The sequence below is a fragment of the Simochromis diagramma genome, unplaced genomic scaffold (assembly GCF_900408965.1).
Source record: "Simochromis diagramma unplaced genomic scaffold, fSimDia1.1 OVJJ01000816.1, whole genome shotgun sequence".
NCBI lineage: Eukaryota > Metazoa > Chordata > Actinopteri > Cichliformes > Cichlidae > Simochromis > Simochromis diagramma.
This window is the reverse complement of record NW_024386908.1, coordinates 8,855,814-8,882,796: the sequence shown is the minus strand read 5'-3', so window position 1 is coordinate 8,882,796 and position 26,983 is coordinate 8,855,814. Positions and strand designations below refer to the sequence as shown.

Genomic DNA, 26,983 nt, shown 5'->3' with positions numbered 1-26,983 from the left:
GAATGTCAAAAACAGAATATGGAACAAGGATGGAATAAACTGTATCCTTTAAATTAGAACTTTATTCAAACTTGTGAAAAACCAAGTCCACACTTACACCTTTCAAAGAAATGATGAGGTTAAGTAGCAGCCAGGTGCTGCTAATCAAATGGACTTGATGAACTGATCATCAGCCAGTGTTCATCTGGAGCATTCAGGTGTCCCACTACCTCCACCCTCCCATCCCCAAGAACAGCCCGTGCAACGCTCAGAGAAACTGTGAATTACCCAACCCACATCTCAGACTCTACAGGCCTCAGTTAGCATGTTAAATTCCAAAGTTCATGACAGTACAACTAGAAAATGACCGAGTATGGAGTACACAGTCTCTTCTCTTTAAAAAGAACATGGTAGCACAGCTTAGGTTTTCAAAGCCATATTTGAACAAACCGCAAGACGTGTGGAGCAATGTTCATGGACAGCCAAGAGCAAAGTAGTGATGTTTGACCGTAATTCACAGCACCACGTATAGAGAAAAGCAAACACAGCATATCAACTGTCAAGCACGGCAGTGGAGAAGTGACGATTTTGCAGACCATGAACTCCTTTGTGTACCAAAGTTGCTAAAGTCAAATCTGAGGCCATCTGTCCCACACCTAAAGCTCGGCCAAAGTTGTATCATGCAACAAGACAATGATGTCACAGCAAATCAGCAATTCTGAGTGGCTGAGAAAGAATCAAGCTGCAGCAATGACCCATTCAAAGTCCAGACCCCAGCCTGACTGAGATGCTGTGGCAGGACTTTAAGAAAGCTGTGCATAAACAAACGCCTGAAAACCTCAATGAACCGAACCAATATGAACCAAGAAGAGTTACTGATCAGTTCCACAGGACATTATATTTAGTTATATTTATTTTTAAACTAATCAAAAAATTTGGTTTTGCAGGTTCAACATGTTTTTTCACCAACAAGACACGTAAGCTTTTCCAGCAGTTATTAACTGACTGTATATTGTTACACTTAAACCCACAAAAGGCAATTAAACAACACAAAACTGTAGCTGTGCATTTCCATTTCTTACTCGCAAAACTTTAACAAACAGAATTATCATATAACAATACTCCAGGATGTGCATTTCAGATTAAAAAAACAAGAACTTCGTAACATCTTTGTGAGGTCCTATCAGTAGAAAGTGTGATGGTGTTAAAAAAAAAAAAAAACTTCATGCATGAGTTCCAAGATTTTTAAAATTTGGGAAAATTCTCATTTCATTCACTTTTGGTGGGTTCGACCATCTATAACCAGTACCTGAGGGGGGGCTTCCATGGGGGTATCAGGCGGGGCGCTGACTACACTGATGATTGGCACCACCGTGGCCAAAGCCTGAGGCACAGATGTGGGTGCGGGAGTAGGAGGAGGAGGGGAAACAATAGTAGGCACCACCCCAACAGGGACTGGCAGAGGAGAGGGAGGGGGAGCCACGGCCGCGCTCGGCATTGTGACGGCAATAGACAGCAACGGAGAAGGAAGGGTCACCAAAGGAACGGTAGAGGTAGGTGGAGTTACACCAGGCTGAGAAGGAAGGAGGAACAGAGGGAAAGAGAAAAGAAAGGAGAAAAGAGAAGGAAGAAGATAAGGAAGAGGAGATGAAAAAAGGACGGGAGCAAAGTCATGGGGGGATAAGGAAGTAGAAAAACCCAGCCAGGGATCAGACATGACAAGCATGGACAGACTGAATCTGGGTCTTTACTAGTCTCCATGATAAATCATGTTAAAATAAAGACGTCAAAGGAGCGAGTCATCCACAGTTCCAACACATTACTGACATGTTTCACACCCTTAACAAAAACTAAACCAAGCAAGACAACAGGACCGTACATCAAGCCTGTTAGTAAGGACATACCAAGCTCTGAAACCAAACAACACACACTGTGTGACAGAACAGCTGAGTGATACACACACCACTGGAAGACCATGCAACAACAGAGCAAACCCTACAGACAACGTGCAATACGGCTTTACAATGTAGATGGGCAACACTCTCAACACCACATCACAAATGGGAAAAGAAGGCTAAAAACCTTCAAGAGTCAAGATATGGAAACACTGTAAACGAAAACAGCTTTCTATTTTTAGTCTTCAAGATCCAACGTCCTGAATAAATATTATTACCTACTGCTTGGTGTCGTGTGTTATAAAAGAAATACACACAGTAACAATAAAAACTGCATGTTTGCAGAAATGGTGAAAAGAAAATTTAACAGCTAAAAAAACAAAACCAAAAATATTGCTTAATATTTGAATCATCAGCTGTCTTTTACTCAAAGATTCAATCTACACATTTAGAAAAACACATTTTTAATCGTTTACAGCAAGGCAAAGATACTACATTCATTTTTATATACAAAAAAATGTCAATCAAGTTGGTTAATGGTGTGTTTAAGTGGCCAATCTCACTGTTTGAAACAATGAAAATTATACTAAAAGGTTTAAAAATAAAAAAAATGCAAGTCATGAAATAATTACTGTAAAACTAAAAGACTAAAATATCCGTGCTATGAAATTTAAATTCCATATTTTGTCTTTAAATCGGACGTGACGTGTTACTCTTTATAATTCTTTAATATATAATTTGTTAGATAGTGAATCAATTTTTTGTAGTTTTGCACAGATCCACAGTTAAAATCAAATAATCGAAATGTAATTCAAGTGCAGACTTTCTGCTTTATCCAAGGGGTTAAATACTGCATTAATTGTGTAGTAATTATAACCACTTTATACACCGTCCCTGATGTCAAGAGGCTAAAAATCACCAGACGATGGACTGACAAACAGTTTCATGGCCAGGAGAGACCTGTTTCATTATCATGATAAATAAAGGAGACATAATATCTGGAGTGGATACAGCATCCCAAAAAGATGTCAGTGTAAATGAAGGAAGAAATAAAGACTAGTAGAGGCTCAAAAGCTCAAATAAACCTTTCAGAGAGACAAAACTTTACCATCCTGTGCATTCTGTAAAAAAATAAATGCACTGATGACCTCAGCAACACCAAAAGGCCTGAAGGTGCATGATGACAGAGTTTATGATCCTTAAAGAAAAACACACTCACAAAGTGCCGGACGAATCAGGTCTACAATCAGGTGGTTGCTTCATGAATGGAAACACAAAGGCTTCAGACAGGTGCAAACCACTGATTTCACCTCAAGAACAAGAAGGCCTGATGAGGACTTTGTCAGAAAACATCTCAAAGAGTCTTCACAGTTGTGGAAAAGAAAATCTTCGGACAGATGAACTCAATATAACTTGTACTAAAACGATGCCCATGGGCTCTAGTGTTGAGGTCATTGACTTCAAAGACAATCAATTCTAATATTTAAAATGATGTCAGTTTGTCCAATTACTTTTGAGCATCTGAAAATCAGGGCTTGTGTATAAAAACAGCTAAAATTCCTAAACAGCTAATGCAAAATTGTTGTTAAACCCCTTAAATCAAAGCTAAAAGTCTGCACTTCAATCACGTGTCGACTGCTTTACTTAAAACGCACTGCAGTGGAGTACAGAGAAAAAAAACAAAAACACTCTTTTTCCAACAAAATATTGACTTAGCCTTAATACCAAACTAAATACTGGACTATTACTGGAAATACTGCCCATCTCCATTTCCGTGCTCATGTGTTTGTTGTCCATGCTTTTACTAAGGTGGTCAGTGAGAGCATGTGGGGTAAACAAAGATGCACTGTCAGGAGAATACACAGCTCTACTCAAAAGGTCTATGTTCTGTTCAAAGGATTCAGTTAATACATCACAGTTTCACGTGAGGACAGAGACAAACAGGCACAGCCACTTACAGTACAACAAACTACAGTGTCAATTACGACGATACCTGAGACAGAGCTAGCTGAGCAACTTGGTACAGAAGATAAAGGTGCTCTAAACTGGGAGATGGACTTAAGTCACAAAACTAAACACGCAACCACACGGCGTACCACACAAACACAATGACATACAAGTGGATACGTAAAAACACGTAAAAACAAACCCGGTGGTAAACACAGGCAGCATGCCCACGAGCAAGCCAGAAAATGGAAAGAAAAACAGAAGAAAAGTGAAGAGAGCAGAACATGCAACAAGACAAAATAACTCAAAAACAGCAGGTGGAATGCCTAACTACATATCCACAGATGTGTATGTGCATTTGTCTCTGGGTATTTGGGTACAGAAGTGAGGAAATACTAATGGCAACTTGTACTCTTACCCTGAGGTGAAATAACAGAGACTGTTATGAATTGTGTGAATTGTGAATGAATTGCGTTTAGCAGATTTGTTTCAGATTAAAATTTAAAATGTGGGCGAGCAGTTGCATTATATGCATAAGTGTGTGAATGACTACAGATAAATGCAGATATACGAGCCATCAGGCACCTTTAAAAAGACCTATCACCACCCACATGTACAATTAGGAACACTTCAATCTAAGCCAATCCAGTATGCCATAATAACCCACAATCACTTTACTGTAAAAAAAATTAAACAATCAACTTTCTAGAAATGTCAACAAAAATAAAAACTTAAAATTTACATTTATGGAAATGCTGCTTTAGTGGATTGGGTTAGGTTACACAGTGTTAATATATAAATGAATGTATATTTAAATACTCAATCTAGAATAGCACCTCTTTGAAAAGAAAGAGTCCTAGCTAAAAACACATATAGATGTATATTTAACAAATACAACTATAACTGTACCTGTGCAGGTGACTGTGGCAGAGGTGTGTGTGTGGGGCTTTGAAGTGATGTGCTACTCTGGCTAGATGAGGCAACCTGGAGAGGGACAAACAGAGAAACGTGGGTGAGAGAAAACAGTGTAGATCAGGGGTGTCCAACTCCAGTCCTCGAGAGCTACTGTCCTGCAGCTTCTAGATGCATCCGTGTCTCGACACACCTGAATCAAATCAATGGCTTGTTACCAGGCCTTTGCCAAACTTGATGGCATGCTGAAGAGGTAATCCAACCATTTGATTCAGCTGTGTTGGAGTGGGGATGCATCTAAAATCTGCAGGACAGTAGCTCTCGAGGACTGGAGTTGGACACCCCTGCTGTAGATATTTACATAAACAAAGATACTCTTTATGTGTTTGACACCGAACAAAATGATTAATTTAGCAAACTGCCAAAAGATAATATGGCTGCATTCTGACAAAATAAGTGTTACAATAAAAATTTTAATGTGACCAAATTATAAAGGGTCATAATATAAATGTTATAATTGACTATAATTTATTGCTCAATCAAAGTTCAGTTCTTTGGACCCCACAGCGTACTGATTAACACATTGAAATTACTCCTGTAGTTGGGAGTAGTCCACTTTGAGCTACATTAGAGCCAACACAAAGAGCTATGAGCAAGGCTTCACCTCCTCTAACTGACCTCACTAAACTGGGCCTCTTAACTGAGGCCCTGAGAGTTTTGCAGGTTGCCACTCCAAATAAAGCTTGAGGTGATAAATTTCCACCTTTCTGTTCAAATCTAACTCCCAATAACTAATATGTAGGTGGCCAAAACACAGAGACTTGAAAATAATGCTAAAAACCAATGCCTACCTGTTGGGCAGTCCCAGAAAGTGGTGGCTGTGTGCTGGCAGGGACCAAAGCAGGTCCTGAAGTTGGCTGAGGGGAGGACACCTGAGTCTGCTGTTAAGAGTCAGATTTAGAGAAAGAAAGACAGAAAAATGGAAAGACAGGACCAGATGCAACGTCGTAGGACAAAACAATGGAGGATGGAGGAGAGAAATTGAGAGAGATTATGGACAAGAGAGAGTAAAAGAGAGAAAAAGACAATTAGAACATGTTTGTAGCTTTTGGATCCAACAGTATGCATGAGTACAAACACAAGGCAGTTCTGCTCTTCTCTAGCAATCATTTTTAATCTAGATCTTCCTCTTGTGTATGCACACATGCAAACAGACACGTATACTCTAATCCGACGACAGATATATGCACACTGATATCTAATGTATGCATATACGCAGCTTGTAGTATAGCATGTACAACAGTATGGGCACGGCACTGGGGTTAGGCAGTGTGTAAGTAGGATTTATTTAACATGCAGGTCAGGACCTAAGTCATTAACAGTGATGATAAAAAGGTGTTATATAGCCAACAAAGCACAGAGTAAAAATTGGAATACTCTCTATGAATTAACTAAGATGTTTTAAAACACTTGTTGCTTTTTCAGATTTCATCCTAACACCACATGTCCTGTCATGGCCCTACCTCTGACTCTGACAGAAAGTCTGATTCACTTGAAATGATGCAGGCTTTCTTTTGAGTCAACTTATCATTTCAATTGTATATTTGATTTTCAATCCTTTGAATTTCATGATGGTCATCACCCTGACAGGCTCCTGTGTTCACTTAACGAATTCTTCAAATACTCTACAGTAGCACAGAGATGACTACAACCAATCCACTGATGACTGAACCCTTAGAAGGCCGGAAGCAACTGTATACTTGTCGTGAAGCTCATCCTGAGAAAATATGGGGAAAGCTTACGCAAGTACGGTACGTTGCACCAGACGTACGACTACCTAGCTTTCTCTAACATTACAGGGAGTAACACAAACACATAAGAGGTTGCACATACGCGATATTTAATAAATAACGTTGCTAAAAAGATCAAGAACTTAATATAAATGAGATGGGGAAAAAAGAGCTACTGATGGACGATGAAAAGGAAAATGAATAAAGGAAAGAAAGTAAACAAGAATGTCAGCGTTCTAAGGGTTTAAAGAATTTCAGCTGTGACCTTTGAACCCTGTGTAGGAAGTTGATTTTCATTGTGGGCAGGAAATGATAACATAATATGTTAAATTAAAGAACTGGCTCGAAGCCAAGCTCTTTAGCAGTTACAACACAAATTGTGAAACACACAGATGAACGTCTCTCTGCATGGTTACATTGCTATTTTGTCTAAGCCTCCTTTAGTTTTGTTGTATGTTTCTGTGTGTTTAAGCATACAAATCAGCAAAGTCTTACAGCTTTATGTGAATTTAGACGTTGCGTTAAATGTCATAAAATGATATCAAATGCGTGGATGTCGACGTGATTATTCATCTTAACCATTAACCTTTGTAGGTACTCTGAACTCCAGATCAAACTGACTTTGGATTTGTATGGGCTAAAATTCAAGTATACTGTAGACACAGTATACCAGCACAAACACACATTTCTCATATACTTTCATATATGAACATACAGACAAAATATTACTTACTGATAACACCAAAAATTCACAACATAAACACAGAGAAGAAGGGAGCTTAGACTCGGCTCATAAAGCTTTTACACCACAGAGTGTCCCAAAGAGTCTTACTTTCAACGTAATTATCCATTTACTAAAAATAATGCCTCGAATGTTAAACTTAAAATTAAATGGTTCTGGTTTCATGTTTTTAACTAAAATGTTTGAGGGAATCACCCCTTTTCCTTTAATGCTGTTGAAGAATGAAGAAACTACGAAGGCAGACTCTCTGTGGTGCTTGCACGACAGAAAAGGGGGATTAAATCACAAAGACTACATGATGACATAAAGAAAAAAAAAAATACCATAAATAAAATATGGAGGAAAAAAAACAACAGGGATTGGTGTAACAGACTCTGGGTCAGATTACCAATAAAATTCAATTTCTTTTGCTAGATTGCACAACATTGTTCCAATTATTTACTGGCTACGGGGTCCAAGAACAAGACTGTTAGAAGGATAATATATAAAAAAAAAACTGTCAATCTGTGAGCTGTTAATAATTTATAATCAAAAGCAGAAAATACCATAATTTAGGAATTACAGTTTAACCATCAATCAAAACATTTTATGTAAAATTTTGGTATAAATTTCAAAATCTAAACTAGTAACTGACCCAGAGGTCTAGGTGTGGTTTCTAGTTCTAAACATTGTACCAGAGGGGGGTTAGCGGCCTGCATGGCCAGCAGTGACTCGTGGTATGTCATATCAGGTTGAGCTGGCACCATTCCCCCGTGCCGGGCCCAGGAGCTCTGGATCAGAGACTCCAGTTGATTTGATGACGACCCCCCAAGCGGGAGCTCGGACGATGGTGTGGTGGGCAGAAAGTTCTGCACTGAAGGCGGATGCCCCTGGGGATCTGCGTGAAGAACTCCCCCTGGTGAATCGTAAGGCGCAGTGGAGGACGAGCGAGGGATGGACTGAGCAGCTGAGGACTCGAAGGAAGGAGGAAGAGGTGGCGGAGGTGGTGACTGGAACTCTCCTGCATCAGAGGAGGTCAGAGAGTCGCTGGAAGGATCGGGACTTCTGTCTTTTACAGTCAAACCTGCGTGGTGAAGGAGGAGACTTCCCGGAGGTAAAGGGAGCTCCGGACTCACGTAAGAGTACAGCTCTTCTGTCACTGGCTGCAGACGACTATATGTGCCGGAGCCACTGGATCCCGTCCCAGGGCTGTCCTCTAGAGGGAGATCCATAGAACTCCGTCTGGCCCGGTAAAGTCTGGATGCCAGGAGGCTTGGATCTCCAGCAGCGGCTGCAGCTGCAGCGGCTGCAGCTAAATGAAACTCAAAAACACTTCCGGTAGGTGGCGGGGCGTCAGCCATTACTGGAGGTGCAGAAATAGGAAAGGAGGATGAGGAAGCATGCTGTGGAGCATAGCATCCCTCGGATGATGAAGAAGACATAGAGCCAACCGTGGATGCACTCATGGGGGGTAAGGGTGGCGGTATTGGACTGTGTGCACTCATTCTTTGCAGGATATGAGGATGTAAGAACCCTGCTTGAGATGGAGGACCAGGATCAAAACCCAAACCAGCAGCTGCAGCTGCTGCCTGCCTCTGCTGATGGAAAAGCTGGTGTGCAGTCATTGGGTAGCCTCCATATGCCATTGCTTCATAATGGTCCAATAAGGCTGCTTGATTTAGATTGAGTCTCCTCACTGCTTCCTCGTGCTCTGCTCTCATGTCTTTGAACCCATAAAAACTTGGATCAGATTGTCCTGGGAGATGGAGGGGTTCCCCAACACCAAGTCTTTGAGCAGCTGCTGCAAAACCAGGATTAACCATGAAGAGAGAAGGAGCCTCAACGCCCTCCATGCCAGAAAAAGGGTGGAGGCTGCTCCCGTAACGAGGGTAAGCAGGCTGAAAGTGTCGGGTATGCGCCTCGAGAATGGAAGTGCTCTTGCGTCTCTGAGTGTTGTAGGCCTTTGGAGGCCCAGTAGGAGGAGGTGAGAAGGAAATGGGACGCTCAGGGATAGAGGGGAAGAAAATAGTCGGGGGGTCTGGGAGAGTTGGAAGAGGGACGTTCCCTCCTGCTCCTCCTCCTGTGCTTGGTCCTCCGCTGAAAGGGTGTGGCATTGAATGCTGCTGTGACAGTGAGATACAATGGATTTAAGAATGACACTCAGAGAGAATGACACAGAACCACAGTAAAGGCCCAATGAAATGGAGAAAAAGAGCATAATTTCAAAGAACACCCCAAAATAAAAAGGGGGATGGGGGTAGTCACCTTCTACACTTAAAGGAAAATTATGTGGTTAAAAGCTGTTTAACAAAGTGAACCAAACTGGTAATGAAGAGATGGGAAACTGGTTACAATAGACAGATCAAGTCACACACAGCTACAGCACAAAGACACAAGACAAGACAGAAAAGGACAGATATACACCATCACAGGTGGAGAGAAAGTGAGTTATAAAATGCAAAGAGAGGAAAGGTTGTCTCAAAGTTTGACATTATCCTAATGCATCTGCAATCAGGAAAATTGTGTTTTATTTCAAACATATCTCTGCAAAATGTTGACTTTTTAAGCAGCCAGCTGCCGCTTGCAAGAAAAGGTAGACTGCAACACTTTCCAGAAAGTGCAAATATCTTCTCACAGATTCTTCAACCATCACCTACGTCAGCGGTCCCCAAGCCTCGGGCCGCGAGAGCTGAGGCTCGGGTGTGAAATTTATGGTTTTCAGGGCTTTTATTGTTAACTCTGTTTCCTTAGGTCTTTTCCCGTGTGTAGTTGTGTGTCTTATTTTGAAAGAAATGTTTACGCGTTACCATTGTGACCAGAGAGCATTCAGGGGCAGAGAGGAAAATCTCCTCCTGAAATGCGCCAACTCTCAATGCTGTTGGCGCATTTAAGGAGGACGCTGCTAATAAAGTTACAAAATTACACGGCGAATATGCGTTTATTATTACATTTACAAAATACCACAGTTTTCGTCTTGGTCGTATCATTTAATTTTGTTGTATTTATCCGTGACACCTTAAAGGCCGGTCTGTGAAAATATTGTCTGACATTGAACCAGTCCGTGGCGGAAAAAAGGTTGGGGACCGCTGACCTACGTCACATCTTCGCTGTCTCTGCATGTTATGGGACCATCCTGCATTGTTTTTATACCAAATTGCTGTAAAGTAACCAGTTTTCCTGATTCAGGATGCACATTTTATTAGAGCATTTGACTACAGAGCAGGGTTAAAGTAAAGTGCAATCACTGCGTATTTAATAGGACTATGCGGTGGCCAGTGGAGGCAGAGAGAGTTTTATAGAGACGTATGTCTAGAATCAAAGACTCACAAAAGAGTCTGAAAATCTAAATGGAAAAAAAAAAGTGAACACGTAATACACGTATTTTTGTGTAACAGGCTTCCTACACTAACCCTTACAGGAAGTTTGAGAACTTAAGTAGCGCTAATCTAAGCATACTACATCTAGTTCATGTGAAGTATCCTTTATGCCAGCTGTTGTTCTTCTAACTCACCATTTTAACTTTTACTGAATTTCTCTGAAGCAATGAGCTTGTATGTTTTCTATATTTAATAGTGCAAATGTACATTTCTTAAGATCAACAAAGGACCTTATCCTGGTTGCTTAAACCAGAAAAATGTTCAAATCGTAACCAAGAAAAATAATCAGCACTGAAACAAACTGCATCAGTTAGTAATATGTAGATGGTGTCATGTTGTGTTTCCATATGCAGCATCACTTGGAACTTTTCAATAATGCAATTTTGCATTTTCATTTCACTTTCATTTCAGACTCAATGTGGCCCATGTCCATCATCTTTTTCTCTCTCGTCCTCTTTGGTTCCACCACTATGGCCCAATTATCTCTTTAGAACCTACAGGGGTTGAGAACAGGGCAGGTAGGCTGGCCCGCCGCTGCCTGGCCCTGGGCTGAGACGAGGCAGAGTGAAGGGGCAGGACTGTCTCCAGGGCCTTGGAGAGGCACCTAGTGAATGTGTCCCTCTCTGATGTGAGAGGTGTGCATGATGAGGCAGTGGTGTAAGGGGACGAGGAGGACAGGTCTGGAGGTGTGGCGGGCTGTTTTGGAGGAACAACCAGGGGCGGAGGAACGTGAGAAAAGGAGTAGGAGGAAGGGGGAACGCAAACAGACATGCTACGACATCGGCGGTGGTGCGACACAGGCTGCAGGCCAGGGAGGGTTGATGGAACAGGGAGTGACCAACATGAAAAACAAACACAAAAAGAAAAAAAAGCAGGAGAAAAGGTACTTAAACACAGATCACAGCAGTTATAGAGAAACTTAAAATAAAAACCAAATCATACCATAAATAAAAGCCACAGTTTTACAGTTTTTACATCATCGAAAAAAACCCCAACAAAACAATTGCAGTTATTTTGTGAGCGAAAATGTTTCAGATTTATAAACAACAAGTTTCTCAATGGAGCTAATCATTTGCAAGTCATCTATCATACCGTTAAAAGTGTCCAGTTTCACAAATATCACAAAGACACAAAAATAAACTGTAAATTAAAGAAACAGAAAAAAATATGTCAGACTTCAAATAGAACAAAGAATGATTTTTCAAAATAACTCATCAGGACCTCATTTGATGTTAGAAACAAGCCAGTCTGTCTATTTCACCACCTCCAAAAATTGGCTTTGATGAGAAAATAAGCTTCCTGAGTAATTCAGTTGCAGTTCAAAGAAAGCCTTGAAAGGACATTATTTAGTTATATAGTCAATCGGTGTACATCTAGGTGAACAACAGCAGTCTCAGTCTGTGTGGATGCTGGTAATTTAGAAGTCAGATGAGGGCATAGAAACCAGAAGTCATCGCGTGTAATGGCGAAAATTAAAATGAAAACGTTCAGCTCTCCATTACCACTACTTTTAACAAGAAATGTGATTCATACGCTCCAGATATAAATAAGTCAACCTAGATCTAAATCTTGGCCACTAAGAGAAAGCGCATAAAACTATGTCAGGTCCTTGAGAAAAAATATCTAATGCATTGTAAATAAATAATGACCTGCGAGTGATCTCAACATGTTCCTGTTTGACGTGTGTCCAAACAGATGTGCCCGACTATGAATGAATAAAACAAATGAAATACACCAAACAGAAAGAAATAACAGAATGACCGCAAAAATGAAATTTATACCTGTAAAGGAAAAAATATATAGAGACACAAGGACAGGAAAGCAGGGTTTAAAGACAGAGAAGAAAGGTGGTAACTGTCTGATAATGAGAGATGCTTTTTTTGGAATAAAGAGAGTACTCACTGACATCCAAGGTACAGATGATGACATATGGTACTACGCTGGTAGTACAGACATAATACGTCTGACTATGTTTGACCTTACTGATGGATTAAAGTGGCTGAAATATTATAACTGCCATACTGGGTTAAATGTTGAAGGCTGCATGCCTCAGTGAAGAATAAGTCAAATCAGTGCCTTGTGTTATTTATCTTCCTGAAGTGTAATAAAGTTACCATCTTCAAGTAAAAGCCAATTAACTGCATTCTTTTATTTTTATAAATTCAGGCGGCTGAAATTCCCCACACCATTTCCAAACACCGCAAAATTCATTCCAACTCACTCCCACTCCAACACGTGGCACAGCGCTCACTGCAAACTGACGAGTCATGTTTAATCACATCCGTGAGCACCGAGAACATTCTAACCGTCACCGATGTGGCATGACTGTCACGTGTAGTGACTCATTTGAATGAAAGCTCCACTTACCATTGGCTGCAGCGGCTGGGCGTAGCCCGGGTGCTGCTGTGGGGTAGCGGAGGGGGTGGGGGGATAGGGGGTCTGGGGCTGGGAAGGAGGCTGGCTAGAAGGGGGGCAGCTGTACGACATGGTCAGCTGACCCAGGTGGGGGGAGTCTGAGGAGAAAACAGAGGAACCCTGGCCACTGTCCACGCCTCCTTCAGCTGACAGGGACACAAAAACAGACTTTTTACTGGAGTAAACTTTTCTAATGCCCGACTCTAAATACTGTATCGAATTTGAACCAAGTGGACCAAGAATGGCTGCTTCTGATTTGAAGGAATACATTTAAACTTGATGCTAGAAAACCTTCCTGGCCTTGGTGGGCAAATATAACAATTGTTGAAATCGACTATTTAGACTAGACCTCCTTATCTGGGTACTTACATGTGTGTGAGATGCTCGCCTGCTGATAGAGAAGCTGGTGCTGCTCCACTTCGGTCTCCTCGGTCTCTGCCTGCAGACAAGCATGCACAGGAGAGGGTCAAACTGAAGCAAAATAAGAATAAAACTCCTATTTCTCTGACCCTAATGTAAAAAAAAATGACTCCACCATATGATAGGAAGAGCAAGCAGTGGATAGAAATGACTGGTATGCTTACATGTTGGAAAAACAGGGCTTTAAGTAACTGACTAAAAAGTGAAAAACCTAACATACCAGATCTCAGTGTGCTCTTATAACCATGACTACATCAGAAGAGGATGTGCCACCTTCAAATGTTTGATAGTAAGTCCCAATCCTTACTGTGAACTGTTCTTCGAGACTCTTTTGGTTGGTTGCAATCATTTGAAAAGAAAAAAAAAACCACTTGCGGCTGCCAGTGGTACCCCTCAGCCTCCTGGTAGATACACCTATCTACCTACCTGTCCTAATTCTTGAGCTTGTGCAGAAGATGGCTAAGTAATTGTTTTCATTACAAACCTTAAAAAGAATACTAAACTGCACCAAATTCTCTGCTGGTTCAATAGACTTATTAAAGTGCTTTTTAACTTGGACACCAAACTAATGCGTCAGTCCGACAGACCTGTGTGTATGAAGCTTTGTGTGTATCGTGTTGTTGCTGTTGCTGCTGCTGCTGCTGTTGTTCTGCCTCCAGCTTCCTCTTCTCCTGTTCCTCTCGTACCAGCTGCCTCTGCTCTCGCTTCCTCCGGATCAGAGACACGCGGTCCTTGATGGCCTTGGCCATGGTCTTATGGTCAGCCTCAGCAACATAGCCAGACTCAACCTGCGGGATTGAAGAGAAGTCACTCAGAGACACAAAAAAAAAAAAAGGCACAACTCCATTTAACGCCATTCATCATTCCTATATGAATGAATGTCCCATTTCCATCTCTCATTACAATATATTTCTTTCCTCATTCCCATATATCTCCTCTGTCCTTCCTAAATCCATCATTTTCTCCCTCTGACATCCATTATTCCACAATGAATGGAGTAATAAATGGATTTGTTCCTATTCACTGTACTCACCATTTCCTGGGCCACATCTTCGGGGACGTCCTTGTTCAGGTCAAAGGAGAACTCGATGGCTTCGTTGTCTTTGTATTTTCCTGCAAACATGTTAAAAATTGCCAATCAGGCAATTACCTATAGTATTAATGTACTGTTACTGGTTGTCCAACAAAACATGCGCTTTGGTTTTTGACCAGTTTAATATATTGAACCACTAAGAAAAACGGCTACACATTTATATCTGAACACATATGACAAATAGAGTCAGATTTTGTCCTGTGATGTGAATAATGGCATCATCAATAATGATAAAACCATGCCTTACCTTTGAGCTTCTTCACGTCTTCTATCCTGAGCCACAGTTTAATAGCGATCATTTCTCCATCATCCTCTTCTGCCAGTTCAACCCTGACCCCTGTTTCCTCCTGGAAGAAGGCATGGTTCAACAGGATCTTTATGGCATACCTAGAGAAGCAAGGCGAGATGGATCAAGCTCAGTACAATATATTCACTGGAGATTCAACAGGAAAGTTATACCGTAAATGAGAGAGAACTGGAATTATTTCTAGATACCACTTGATATCAATTTATTCAAAACCTGCAATCCCTTGTGAGCTGATCCCCAACTCATGAGCTAAGAGGAAAGACAAGGTATTTGAATAATCTTCTGGGAATCGTAACATGCTGACGACATGTTGTCCTTAGATAGCTTTGAAAATTGTGCAATCACTTTTGGAGCCTCCAAATGTTTCTTGGGAAAAGAAAAGTAGTTTAAAATGGTTATTGGTTTCCAAGAAAAATATGAAAAAGATACAGTAACTGAATCTGGATAATTTGGAGAAAGAAGATTTGGAGAGAAAAAAAAGAAGATCGAGTATGAGAGTGAGGGGTAAAGTTGCTTTGGTTAAGCTTGTGAAGCAGAAGACGAGAGACTGTGGTAAAAGTGTTGGCAGGCAAACAGCACGTGGAGAGAAAACAGAGCACTTCTTAATTTCTAACCAAGAAGGCATGAGTTTTTAAAAAAAAACTTAACCTTTTTTTTTTAGAGGAGGATTAACGGATCAATCTGTCTACCCATGAAGAGACTAAATAACAATGGAATCGATTAAATAAGGCCATTTTAATTGTTGAGTTTGCAAACATGCAAACATCCACAGCCCAAGAAATCACACCAAGCCCAGATGCACATTTAGCATCAATGGTTTTTGTCTGTGACTCACCTCTCATCCTTGTTAGTTCTGATGCAGCAGTCGATAATTTCTTTCACCTCGGGAATGGCTACCTTGTCAAAGCTGGCAGGCTTCACTCCCTGCAAAGCGAAAATAGAAGAGCAGTGAAGGGAAGGAACCTTTCAGAGAAGTCAAACAAGCACACACATAAAGGATAAAAAGAGCATTGTGTGATTTTAGGCTGTCCCAGACAAATCATGACTAGTGTGACTATATCTTTGGCAGTGGCTCCTGCAAGCAGTTCAAAACTGGTTACTAGAACAATTTTTCCATTAAACAGCCTGACTGGAAAAATTATGACTGTGCCAGAAATTTAGAGTGACCACTTCTCAACATGATATCTGTTGCTACTTACATATATATATATATATACTTACCAACCAAAGCATATAATGACACGGTGATCAATGTAAAATCAATTCAAAAGATGTTATAATCATATAGCTAGATCCATTAAATACCAATGTCCTACCCTGTTTGTTACGTCTCAGTTCCTAAGAATGCTAAGGTTACATGTGTAGTAGGCACCTTTAAACTCTTTGCTTAAATAGATGAGATTTACCATAAAGTTGGCATATTTATTCATTTTAGATACAGAATGACAATTAAATGCAAAACCTAAACACCAGATCCCCATATTGAGGTGATCTGGCAGCTCTGTAACACCCTCACTTTTGACTGAAATTCAGTTGCACAGGTCTCTGGTCCAACTGCAATCAATCTCAGACAGATTGTTGAAGGTTTGCAAATAAGTACTGTTGAACTTATAAACACAAACAGAATACATACACATTGCAATCAGTCTGAGTAAATCTGTGCCGATGAGCACAACTCATCTTTGATGTGTTTCTTTGGAACAGGGCACTCAACTCAGCTCAGCTCAACTCAGCTCAGCTCAGCTCAACTCAGCTCAGCTCAGCTCAACTGATCACCAGAAGGTTGTATTGTGGTTTCATTCCTATACAAAAGCAAGGCTGCCAAGCGCCTGTGTCATTTTGCAGTTAAATCCCTGTCCTGCACAACTTTGTCACTTTTTCTATTGGAATTTCTGTTCAGGAAGGACTCTGAATCCAAGTAGTTAATGTGAATTTCTGGTTATTCAAAGCTCAACAGATAAATAAATGCAGTATTATCAGAAACAGGCTGCATGTAACTGAAAATTGACCACATTCAATCACAAACTGATAGCGGACTGGTTGCAGACTGACTGCGAGTGGTTCCAGAACTGGTCCCTGTCTTCAAAGCTCATCATTTCAAAGGCTCATTACACAAGGTCACAATTATTTTGGTTGTGCCACATCTCCAACCACTTCTTTCCCTTGCATGTCTTTAGCAATTAAGTAAGCAGTCACTACAAATCACACGGTTGTTTTTAGCTTATGATGAAAAATGTCAATCCTGATGGGAGGGGTGTCTTTAATGTCTCCATCCAAAGGTAATGAGGCACCACTGAATGGTTTGGGGAGAAAATTATCCTGTGACATTTAAAGTCATCAGATCTCAACTTAACTGAACACTGAAGGAAGCGTTCGGATCAATGTGAATAGTTTAAATTGGGCTGAGAAAGCGCTATTGTGTTGTCTCTGTGCATTTTGGTGAATGATCAAAGTATTACTGCATTATCAGCCCTGCACTACTTGTACTCAATTGAGGGTTAGGGTTTAAATAGCTGACAGACAAGAGGTTCTGAACTGTGAGATTGAGTAATAGTTTGACCCAGGGTTAAATTCCACATAAATCCAGTTGTCCCATCAGGTATAAATAATGAAGTGGAGCCTTTCAGAGCCAATTAAGAGCACATCAACAGAACAAATCAGCAGGAACCCAAAGGGCAGCCCCCTCCAAGGCCTAGCAAACACTGGGAATGACTCCCAAATTATTTGAAAAAAAGAATATAGTTCAAAAAACATTAAAAGAAAAAAAATACACAAAACACAAACAGTGGAAAATAGATGTTAGCGTGACAGGACACAGGTTTTACAGAGTAAGAGATTTTTCAGCACTTTGAAGTAACTGCAGCAGGAACAAGGGACGCCTGAAATCCCATCTAGTTTAAGCCACACAGCATAGCAGAAAGCATCCTAATGAGCTGGACTTTTGTTCAAATCCATTTTATACTACAGAGAAACAAAACAGACTGAAGCAACCACAGACAAGAAAGTCTTGCATGTTCAGTCTTGCATCTCCTAGGTGCCCATCTGAAAAGCAGTTATTAAAAATATGCAACTGGCTGGTAAAACAATCAGAGTCGAGCAAATCTCAAACTGCACAGAAGCAAGAAAAACACATTCAGAACAGCAGGAAGAAGATGAGAGAGAAAGAACAAAACTTTTTTTTTATCACTTACCAAGAAAGTAGTCAAAGAAATGTGACTGACTGATGCGTTTGGAAAAACAAAGAGTTTTAGGCTACTCTGTTTGACTAACAGCTGCTTGTCAGACACACAAACCAGCAAATGACCACTTCTTTCTGCTCTTCCAGCTTCCTTTCCTCCTTTCTTTTGTTTCTTGGCATGTTTCTCTCCTGCTACCCCACCAGTTCACCATTACATAACAACCCTATCTCTCTCCTTCTCCCCATCACGCACACACACACACACACACACACACACACACACACACACACACACACACACACACACACACACACACTCTGAGATTCCAGGGCCAAACAAAGTTAGGACTGACGGGGGACGTAATGCTATTAAGCCTGACAGAAGAAGAAGAAGAAGGGGAAAGGGATGGAGAGAAAGCTAGATTTTAGTTTAATAAGGCTGATTGGAGGCAAGGAATGTTCCAGGATGAGAAGGACAACGAAGCATGTCAACAACACAATTTGTCAAGCTATAAGAAGCTAAGCCATAAAGCATACCCAACACATCTTCCTGCCAGTAATGCACAAATCATACAAAGAGCCTTTTTTTATTTCTAGAAAAGAACCAATTAACAGAATTTCCTGCCAAACTTTTTAAAAGTGTAAATGTGATCCTTATTTGTCTTTTCTTATATCATATACGCTACTGTTAACATGATAGATGCTTTTTGGGAAATGTTGAGAGGAGCATCTGAGGCTGCTCTAAATATTCTGTTTTAGGCTCTTGGCTCAATGTGAGAGGTGAGAGTGAGAGGATGCGAGCAACAGGGTCATCTCAGCACACAGCTCTGGCTGCAAGAAGAGCCGGTGGTGTTCGAATCTTTTGTTTGGGAGGGGAAGTAAATGCAAAGGCAGAGGAGCAACTGGAGCTACCGAAGCAGCTTGCTGCAGACAGCAGACAATGAAATAACATCTGGTTACAAGAGGTAATGAGTTGAGTTTCTCTCCGTCTGTTTCAGCTAAAACATATCAGGGGTTAACTAACTCATGACCAGGGTCTACAGGGGGAGAAATGGAGGATGGAGAGCTGGTTGCATGGATTTGGCAGTGAAATGAAAGGAAGCAGCTGACCGAGGCACCCTGGCGTTGCCACTGTGTTGAGCGTGACAACAACTGACGTTAGCTATTTGGCCAGTTACGTCCAGTTCATGGGAAACAAGCAGAACAAAGCATCACTACGATAATGTAATAGTTTGATCAAATTGATGATGCGATTTTGGTTTTGTGAGACAGAGAAGAAAGACAAAAACCAATCAAAGAACAGGAAGGTAAGAGAGGCAGAGAGCCAGACGGACATGTGGACTGAAATATACTGTCTGAGTTTATTCCGCCCAGGAAGCTTCTTAAATTAAAACGAGAGATTCAAAGACTGAACGATGAAAGAAGGAAGAAAAACAGGGAGCAAATCCTAATCCAAATCCCTTCAGTTTGAATGGGCTGGACTGTATGGATGGATACTAAAGCTGAAATGAACATTTAAATTGAATCTAAATGCACATTAATTAGAGTTTTAACACATGGGTTATTAAGATAAGAGCCAATCAGCTCCTAGTGTGGCTATTAAGTTATTAATTTTTAAAGCTCGACTCTCCTCAGGTAACAGCAGCAGTTGTTTAAGCTGGAGAGGATCCTGCACTCATCCGTAACAAATGATAAACTTCTTTTAATTCAACGACATGCACCGTTAGCCTGGAATTCCAAAATAACTGTAGAGTGTTTGAGCATCCTATTTGTTTAGCACTGATACTTTAGCAGCATTAAAAATGTTCCATTTTCAAGAATCATTACACACACAAAGTGTCATGTTCCTGAGTCCTGGACCGACGGTTTTAAATTTAAGACTCTGATTCTTGTTTGTTTAATATTCCATTTGGGTTTTTTCCTTCAGTTCCTGTTTATACACATTAGCATTCTGGTAAACATCACTGGAAATTTTTATGTTATCCTTCTACCACATCCCTCTTGTGTCTTTCTGTGTCAAGTTTAGGTGTGACAGAATCTTAAATCTGGGTGTAGCAGGTCACCTATTTTATTTTGGTAGTCTTTTGTCTCCTGTGTTTTGTTACGCTCAATTACTTTCACCTGTTTCCTCTCATTAGCCCTCAGTGCGCCCTGTGTCCTTGAATAAATTAGCAATATGTGTTTCATTTGTTCATTGTCCTGTTGTATTGTTTCCCCCATGTGTTGTGGATTTTTGGCACTTTGCATTTTGGCCTCAGTTTTAGATTTATATTTTGGACTTATGAGCCACGACAAAGACGGGGCTTTTGTTTTGAACTCGGCCCCTCTGTCCTGCATTCAGATCTTGAAAATGAGAAGAGATTTCAAGAATATTCCTCACGTCTATTAAGCATCACTGTCAGCATCCAGAGAGCTGAGTCGAGTGACGAAAAGAGGGAGACAGCGCTCATCTGTCTGTCTGTGTGTGTGTGTGTGTGTGTGTGTGTGTGTGTGTGTGTGTGTGTGTGTGTGTGTGCTGGGGTGATGACCTCAGCAGCACTAGGCTTAAAACAGCCTGCATCTGGTCCTCTCTGCATTTGCTTTATTGTCTGTCTCTCCAGCCAACTGTCAACTAAATTTTAGAAAAGGAGGGACATTAACAAATCTGAGAAATCTTATAAAATCTGACTGGATGGGATGATGCCAGATGATGAAAAGAAAAAAGTAGGAGTTTGTGCCAGTACATTTTTTGAAATGTAATTTGTGGCAATCAGAAGACATTTTCAATAACTCAACAAATAACTAAACTCACCAGACAACATAAAACCCATGTTATTACTTTCATTACGCAGAAAATTTCATTACTGGAAATATTTCTTCTTCTTAAATTTGTCATTTCAAAACCAAATTAATCTTTTGTTAGACTAAAGCAGGGGCGGGGAACTCGAGGCCTCAAGGGCCGGTGTCCTGCAGGTTTTAGATCTCACCCTGGGTTACCTGAATCAAATGATTAGTTCATTATCAGGCCTCTGGAGAACTTCAGCTGTGTTGGATCAAGGCCACATCTAAAACCTGCAGGACCTTGAGGCCTAGGGCTCCTCCCCCCCCCCGACTAAAGGAATCACTTTTTTGTCATTCATTGTATTTTGATCTAAAAATCTCTTTTGTAAAGAGTAAAGAGTAAACACAGAACCTTTGTTTAAACCTGATAATTGATTAAATGCAACCTCAAAAACGCCCCAGAGTGCTACCAGTGTTCCCACTACCCCCCCGCTGGGGGTGTGGCCTATTCCCTCAGGCGGGCGATAAAAATACGTTATTCTCATGCACTGTTTCACTTCAGCGCAATGTGTCACTCTCACTGCTTTTGCTGACATTTATGGAGGTGAACTGTACTCTCCCCAGCTCGGCTCACAGCGTTAGTGTTTATGGGACAGTTGAATTAATTATACTGCATTACACTAAGTGGAATAAAAGCTTCTCAATAAGTGTCAATTCGTCTAAAATAACTATAGACTGACTATCGATTTCAGATTTGCGTTTGGGAAAAGTGCTTTCCGTTCGCTTTTATCCCTTCGCAAGACAAACTGCAATGTAGTGTGGGAGGGAGAGAGCATAAGCAAAAGCATAAGACTAATCAGGGCAAAAACACAATCATATGACTGGATCTTCTGCAGCTCATGCCAAACTTGTTAATACAGTCAGTAAACAAGGGTGAGGAGGAGTGGCTCACAGCGGAAAATAGAGACAAGAGACAAAAACAACAAACGAGACGGTTAGATACAACATAAATGGGACCAACTGGTTTCCTACCACTGTCAGCTGATGCACCTGCAGGTACAGACTGAGCAGAGAATGCATACTTACACTAGTAACTCGTCTGTAGATCTGGGCAGCGTTTTGGCATTCGGAGTAGGGGTACTCTGAGGTAGCCATCTCCAGCATACACATCCCAAAAGCATAGACGTCTACAGATTCATCATACTTTTCCTCATACATCTCTGGAGCCATAAACTCTGGTGTACCTGGTGATTAGAAAGTGGAGAAAAACATGTATGTTATGCTAGGACATGCTCCTAACTTGCACACCATGATGTACAAATACTATAAAAATGATAAAACATAAAATCAGAGATTGAAATCTAATAAACTCCAGCTGGAAATAAAAGGGCTAAAATTTCAAACCTGCATCCACTTAGTGCTGCCACAGACTCAGTTTGTGGAAGTGAAGCCTGAATACTTGAGGTTTGCCTAATTGCTACAAAGAAGCAGTGAGATTTACTGAGCTTCTCATTCTTGTCTCAAGTGCAGAGAAGAGTGTATATTTACGTACTTGGTGCGAGCAGAGCTTGAATACCTGTGGTCAGCTGTACAACAAAACTACTGAAAGGTACCCAGGTTATTACGAGGGAAAACTGCAGACTCAAAGTATGTGTCATAAACATTGTCCGAGTGCGGTGCACTTTCGGTTTATGTGTTTGTAACGGTTACATTTCCAGACAACTGAATCCCAACTTACTAACAGTTTCTTTGGAAGCCGTATCACTTTTCACATGCCTGCGGTTCGCTTTAACAACCAGACATTTTTCAAGTAGTAAAATTTATCTACAGTGGGCGTGTACATAATGTGCCTATGCATGTAAAGTGGTTATTATCGCCGCAGCGAGCTCAAATAAAAGATCCCAGATATTTCAGTTTCGCAGCCTTCGCAAACCACATTTTTGTGTCTTAGCATTTCTGAGAATTTGGGATGCTGCGTATGCACCGTCCTACCTATGACGCTCTTGGCAAAAGAGGCTCTCTTCAGCGTGGCCAACCCCAGGTCCCCTATCTTCACCGAGCCCGTGGGCCCTGTGATAAAGATGTTGTCGCATTTCAGGTCTCTGTGAATGATGGGTGGCGCTCTGGTGTGCAGGAAGTGAAGGCCTTTCAGGATCTGTCTGCACCATGAACGCAGAACTTTGATTTTCATCACCTTGAATCGCTTCAGGTAGCTGCAGGACAAAGAAATCTCACATAAGAAACTGTGTGTTTTGCAAAGCAAGAGAAAGTGGTCACGATTATGCACACAGGAGGAGATTCAGCTCTTGTATCTTGTTCAAGTGGCCTTTGTCCCGGCACGCTAGCTGCCAGCATATGGCCTCTCAGAATATCACACTGTGTAAAACCACTAGCTACAGAAAATCACTTTTTTTAATGCAGCTGCTCTACTCTGCATAAAAAACTATGAAAGACACAGCTATGCAAGGACCGAATAAGGGAGTAAAAAAGCAGAAACATGTAGTGCTGCACAGAAATGTCAATGAGCAGCCAGCACTGATAATCTCTGTCTTTATTCAGCAGATTGTTATTTACTTGTTTTCTCCGAAGGCAACTGTACACAGCAATCAAAAGGTTTCGACTACTGTCCCATACATGCAACATGTGCCTGCACCGGCTTCTATGAATCGGGATTGTATCTTACGTTGCTTATAATTCAGCCAGATCTACTTCTGCATCAGTTCTTTTTTCTCTCTATTCACTAAACTTGGAACACATCCCAGTGCGGAAAGCAGGGAAACACCCTTTGACAGGTTGCCAGGCCATCATAGATCCAACTCAGATCCACACCTGTGGGTGATTGAGTCGATCCACCTGGTTTGTAAGTCTTTGGAATGTGCGAGGAAAATGAGAGGAAATTCCACAGGAATGTTACAACAAAACAGCAAAGTACTGTGAATCTAGACTGAACATTTCTCCTATTCTTAGCAAAGCACTGCACTTGATTGATTTTGTTTTTGATTAAATCAGAGGCAGTTCTTGTTATTTCCAAGAGCTCTAAGAACTCACTCAGAAAACATTTGTCTGTCTTGATTAGCTGACTGAAAATCAATTCAACTCTACAGAGAAATGTGCATCTTCCTCTTCTTGGTATTGTGCCAAATGTGACCAATGAGCACAGTAGGTAGGGCGTACTCCTGAGATCAACCGCCCCGTGAGTCTTCTTCATGGTGTGCTAATTTCACAGCCTTAAAGCAGGCAGAGGAGCTAAGTAATCGTGGCTTTGATCTAATTAGTGTATTTAATTCAATATCCAAGCTTAGCTCAGAAATGTCCCCATGGATCTGGTGAATAGCAGGCAGCTGACTGAACTATAGACTGACTCTGCAAACAATGTTTCTGTCTCAGCCAGCAATGCCCTCTTCCAGCTCCGCTTCCAGACAGCTGACCCGATGCAGAGCGACATCAATAAGTCTGACTCCAGCATTACCGTCAGCTCCACGGTGTCACTGGCTGCTCTAATAATTCAGCACCTGCAACTCTGTCCTAACTGACAAGTAATTCTCACATAACACCGTGTGAGCATTACAGCATAATAGAGCGGTGTGCTTAAGCCACATCCAGACTGCTGTGTTACAGCTACAGAGGCTCAACAACTTTTAGCTGTGACCCAGTATCTTTGACGGAGCAGAAAGCATCCATTAACGAGCAATGGAAAGTACACTCACTGAGTGCTGGGCTTAACTGAGCATTTCCATTTGGTGCCACTTTATACCTCTACTCAACTTCTTCCCAGAGAAAAACACTGGATATTTGCATCCTATACTTCTTTCTAAAATCCTGCATGCATTCCTGAGGCTGCCTGGGGCCTTTCTTTGTGGAGTTTGCATGTTCTCCCTGTGCTTGTGTGGATTCCCTTCAGGTTCTCCAGCTTCCTCCCACAGTCCAAAGACATGCTGGTTACATATGTGCTTATAAATTGGCTGTAGGTGTGAATATGAGTGTGAATCTTTGTCCGTCTCTCCTATGTTAGCCCTTTGATAGACTGACTAAATCTTCCCAAGGTGCATCCTGTCTCGCGACAGCTGGGATAGACTCCACCCCCCTGTGAACCGGATAGATGGGTGAACAGATAGATGGCTAATTATTAAAAAACAACTTTAATTCAGCTATTCTGCTATATAGTAAAGTCTTTACCCTGATTTTTAACAATCAAAGTCTTCTATATGCCTCTTATTTTAATCCTCTAACCGCTTTTCTATGGTTTGTCATTAAAAGCCTTAAAAATCTGGGTAAATTCAATTTGTTTTTCACAGGGAGATGGCTTTCAGTGTGCAGAGCATAAATAATAATTTTAGGGACTATTAAAGTGAACAAACCTTAAAATGTGCATGTGAATAACTTAAGTTCTCTCTATCATACCGCATCTCTCCTGCTACCTCTGATGTCTCTCTTAAGAAGCCACACGCCTTATCCTCTTCTTCCCCTTTACCTAAGTCCCCTCCTCGCCCATCCCCTCTGCTTTCTTTCTTTTGTCGTTCTGAAGTCAGAACAGCGTTGAAAGACAAGGAAAATGCTGTGGCATGCAGAGTGACGCCGCAACAAAGCATCGAGCGAGTTTGCACGCTCACTCAGCCACGCTATGTTTCCAAGCACGCAAATTAGCACTTGTAGATACACGAACGTGCGGCTCTCACGAGCAGTGAATACAGTTTTTATTATTTGTGAACAGACAAGTATTCTTCCGAAAATAAACCTTTACAAAACAGAAAGATGACAGCAGTATAAACATTTCTTACACACACAGATGCACACAGATAAGGGCACTCCATGGTGGCAAGTATTTCCATCCTATCTTCCTCCCCTATCGCCCCCACCCTCCCATCATCTCCCTTTCTTTTTCCATCTCTTCAGCGTGCAGCGGTCCCTCTCCTTTCTGAGTATTTTTCTGGATGACGGCCAAACCCCTCGGATGCCTTGATCCTCTTCATAAGGGCACATCCATCCGCTCCATATAGTCTTAAACAAAGAAACCTTGTTGTGTTGATCAACAAAAAGTTAATCAGCAACAATTTTGATATGAAATTATTCTTTTGCAAGTATTTTTTTCCCCTCACTGGTTCCAGTTTTTCAAATGGGGGTGTCTTCTGGTAAACACGATGTTGCGTCTTTGTTTCAATATGTGCATAAAAACACATTAATGGAAAATTAAAGTAACCAGAATTGCAATCCTGATATCATGTATGCATCATGTATCTATAAGAGTTCAATGCACTGCTTGTTACTTGTTACTACTTTGAGTATATTATAGTTGTTTGGCACACACTTCTGGATCCAAGCAGTTTTTTGGATTTTCTGACTGAGGTCTTTTCTGAATATTTAATTTAATCATGTAAAATTCAAAAAGAAGAAAAAGGATACAGCTCTTCTTCTCGCTCTTTTTTCCTTTCTCACTCAGCAGGTAGTGGGGAGTTCCAAAAAAAGTTGGAAAATAGAAAACTATATTTGCTAAATGTGTGTTTATTCTATGGTGTATGCAGAGGACTGAGCGTGTCTGCGCAGCTTCTCTGTTTAAAAAAAAAAAAAGTATGAAATTTTTGTAGTCCTCCAGTGGAGGGCGCTACGGTCCTTGTAAGTGCTGTTAGTGCTTTGCTCACAGGTTTGTCACTCTACCGAGCGGCTTTCGAACTGTACGTCTAAGTATCCGTTTGTCTATTCATCAGAATATTTGCGCATAACTCTCTCACACTGTAGTCTTCTGTCTCCCTCTCTGTCACTTTAACCTAAACTAAGTGGACGATGACCAGTGTCACTCCTGAATGATGTCGGGAATGAGAGGAATGTGCAGCAGAAGCAGCAGCTGGCAGGTGGGCCAGTGTCGCATGATGTACTGTGTGACGCAGGCTGTGTCACCCCACGTTTAGCCTTCTGTTGTGTCAGGAGCTCAACAATAGCATTGACAAACACAGATGCACATCTATTCTAATCGGCAAAGAGGCTGGCATTCAGTCACGGCATGTGGGGTGACAGTCTGAGAGGCAGACGCTGACAACTGCCCGTTGAGCTGGCAGGCCATCGACGTACAGTTTGTCACATATGTACGCTGAAAATTACTCCAAACACGTTGATGAACATAACAGTGTTGACACACCCTCAAACTTTTCAAATCCCAATCAGACTCACAGAGGCCCCCAGGCTGAGAGTGCAACC

At 41.3% G+C, this 26,983-nt stretch overlaps 1 protein-coding gene across 11 annotated transcripts in view; it reads right to left on the bottom strand.

Moving 5' to 3' along the window:
* wnk1b (WNK lysine deficient protein kinase 1b) overlaps positions 1 to 26,983 on the bottom strand; it is a 92,817-nt gene that overhangs the window by 21,406 nt on the left and 44,428 nt on the right. For 8 of the 11 annotated variants that reach the window (XM_040035277.1, XM_040035278.1, XM_040035280.1 and 5 more), the window contains exons 4-14: positions 22,787 to 23,007; positions 21,881 to 22,038; positions 15,692 to 15,780; positions 14,797 to 14,936; positions 14,490 to 14,569; positions 14,044 to 14,244; positions 13,406 to 13,475; positions 12,989 to 13,182; positions 7,940 to 9,367; positions 5,585 to 5,674; positions 4,731 to 4,805 (exon numbers count right to left, since the gene is read on the bottom strand). In XM_040035277.1, the coding sequence (XP_039891211.1) occupies positions 4,731 to 4,805; positions 5,585 to 5,674; positions 7,940 to 9,367; positions 12,989 to 13,182; positions 13,406 to 13,475; positions 14,044 to 14,244; positions 14,490 to 14,569; positions 14,797 to 14,936; positions 15,692 to 15,780; positions 21,881 to 22,038; positions 22,787 to 23,007 (2,746 nt within the window). The remainder of the gene's footprint in view (positions 1 to 4,730; positions 4,806 to 5,584; positions 5,675 to 7,939; positions 9,368 to 12,988; positions 13,183 to 13,405; positions 13,476 to 14,043; positions 14,245 to 14,489; positions 14,570 to 14,796; positions 14,937 to 15,691; positions 15,781 to 21,880; positions 22,039 to 22,786; positions 23,008 to 26,983) is intronic. The other 3 variants (XM_040035279.1, XM_040035286.1, XM_040035287.1) reach the window with 3 other exon arrangements.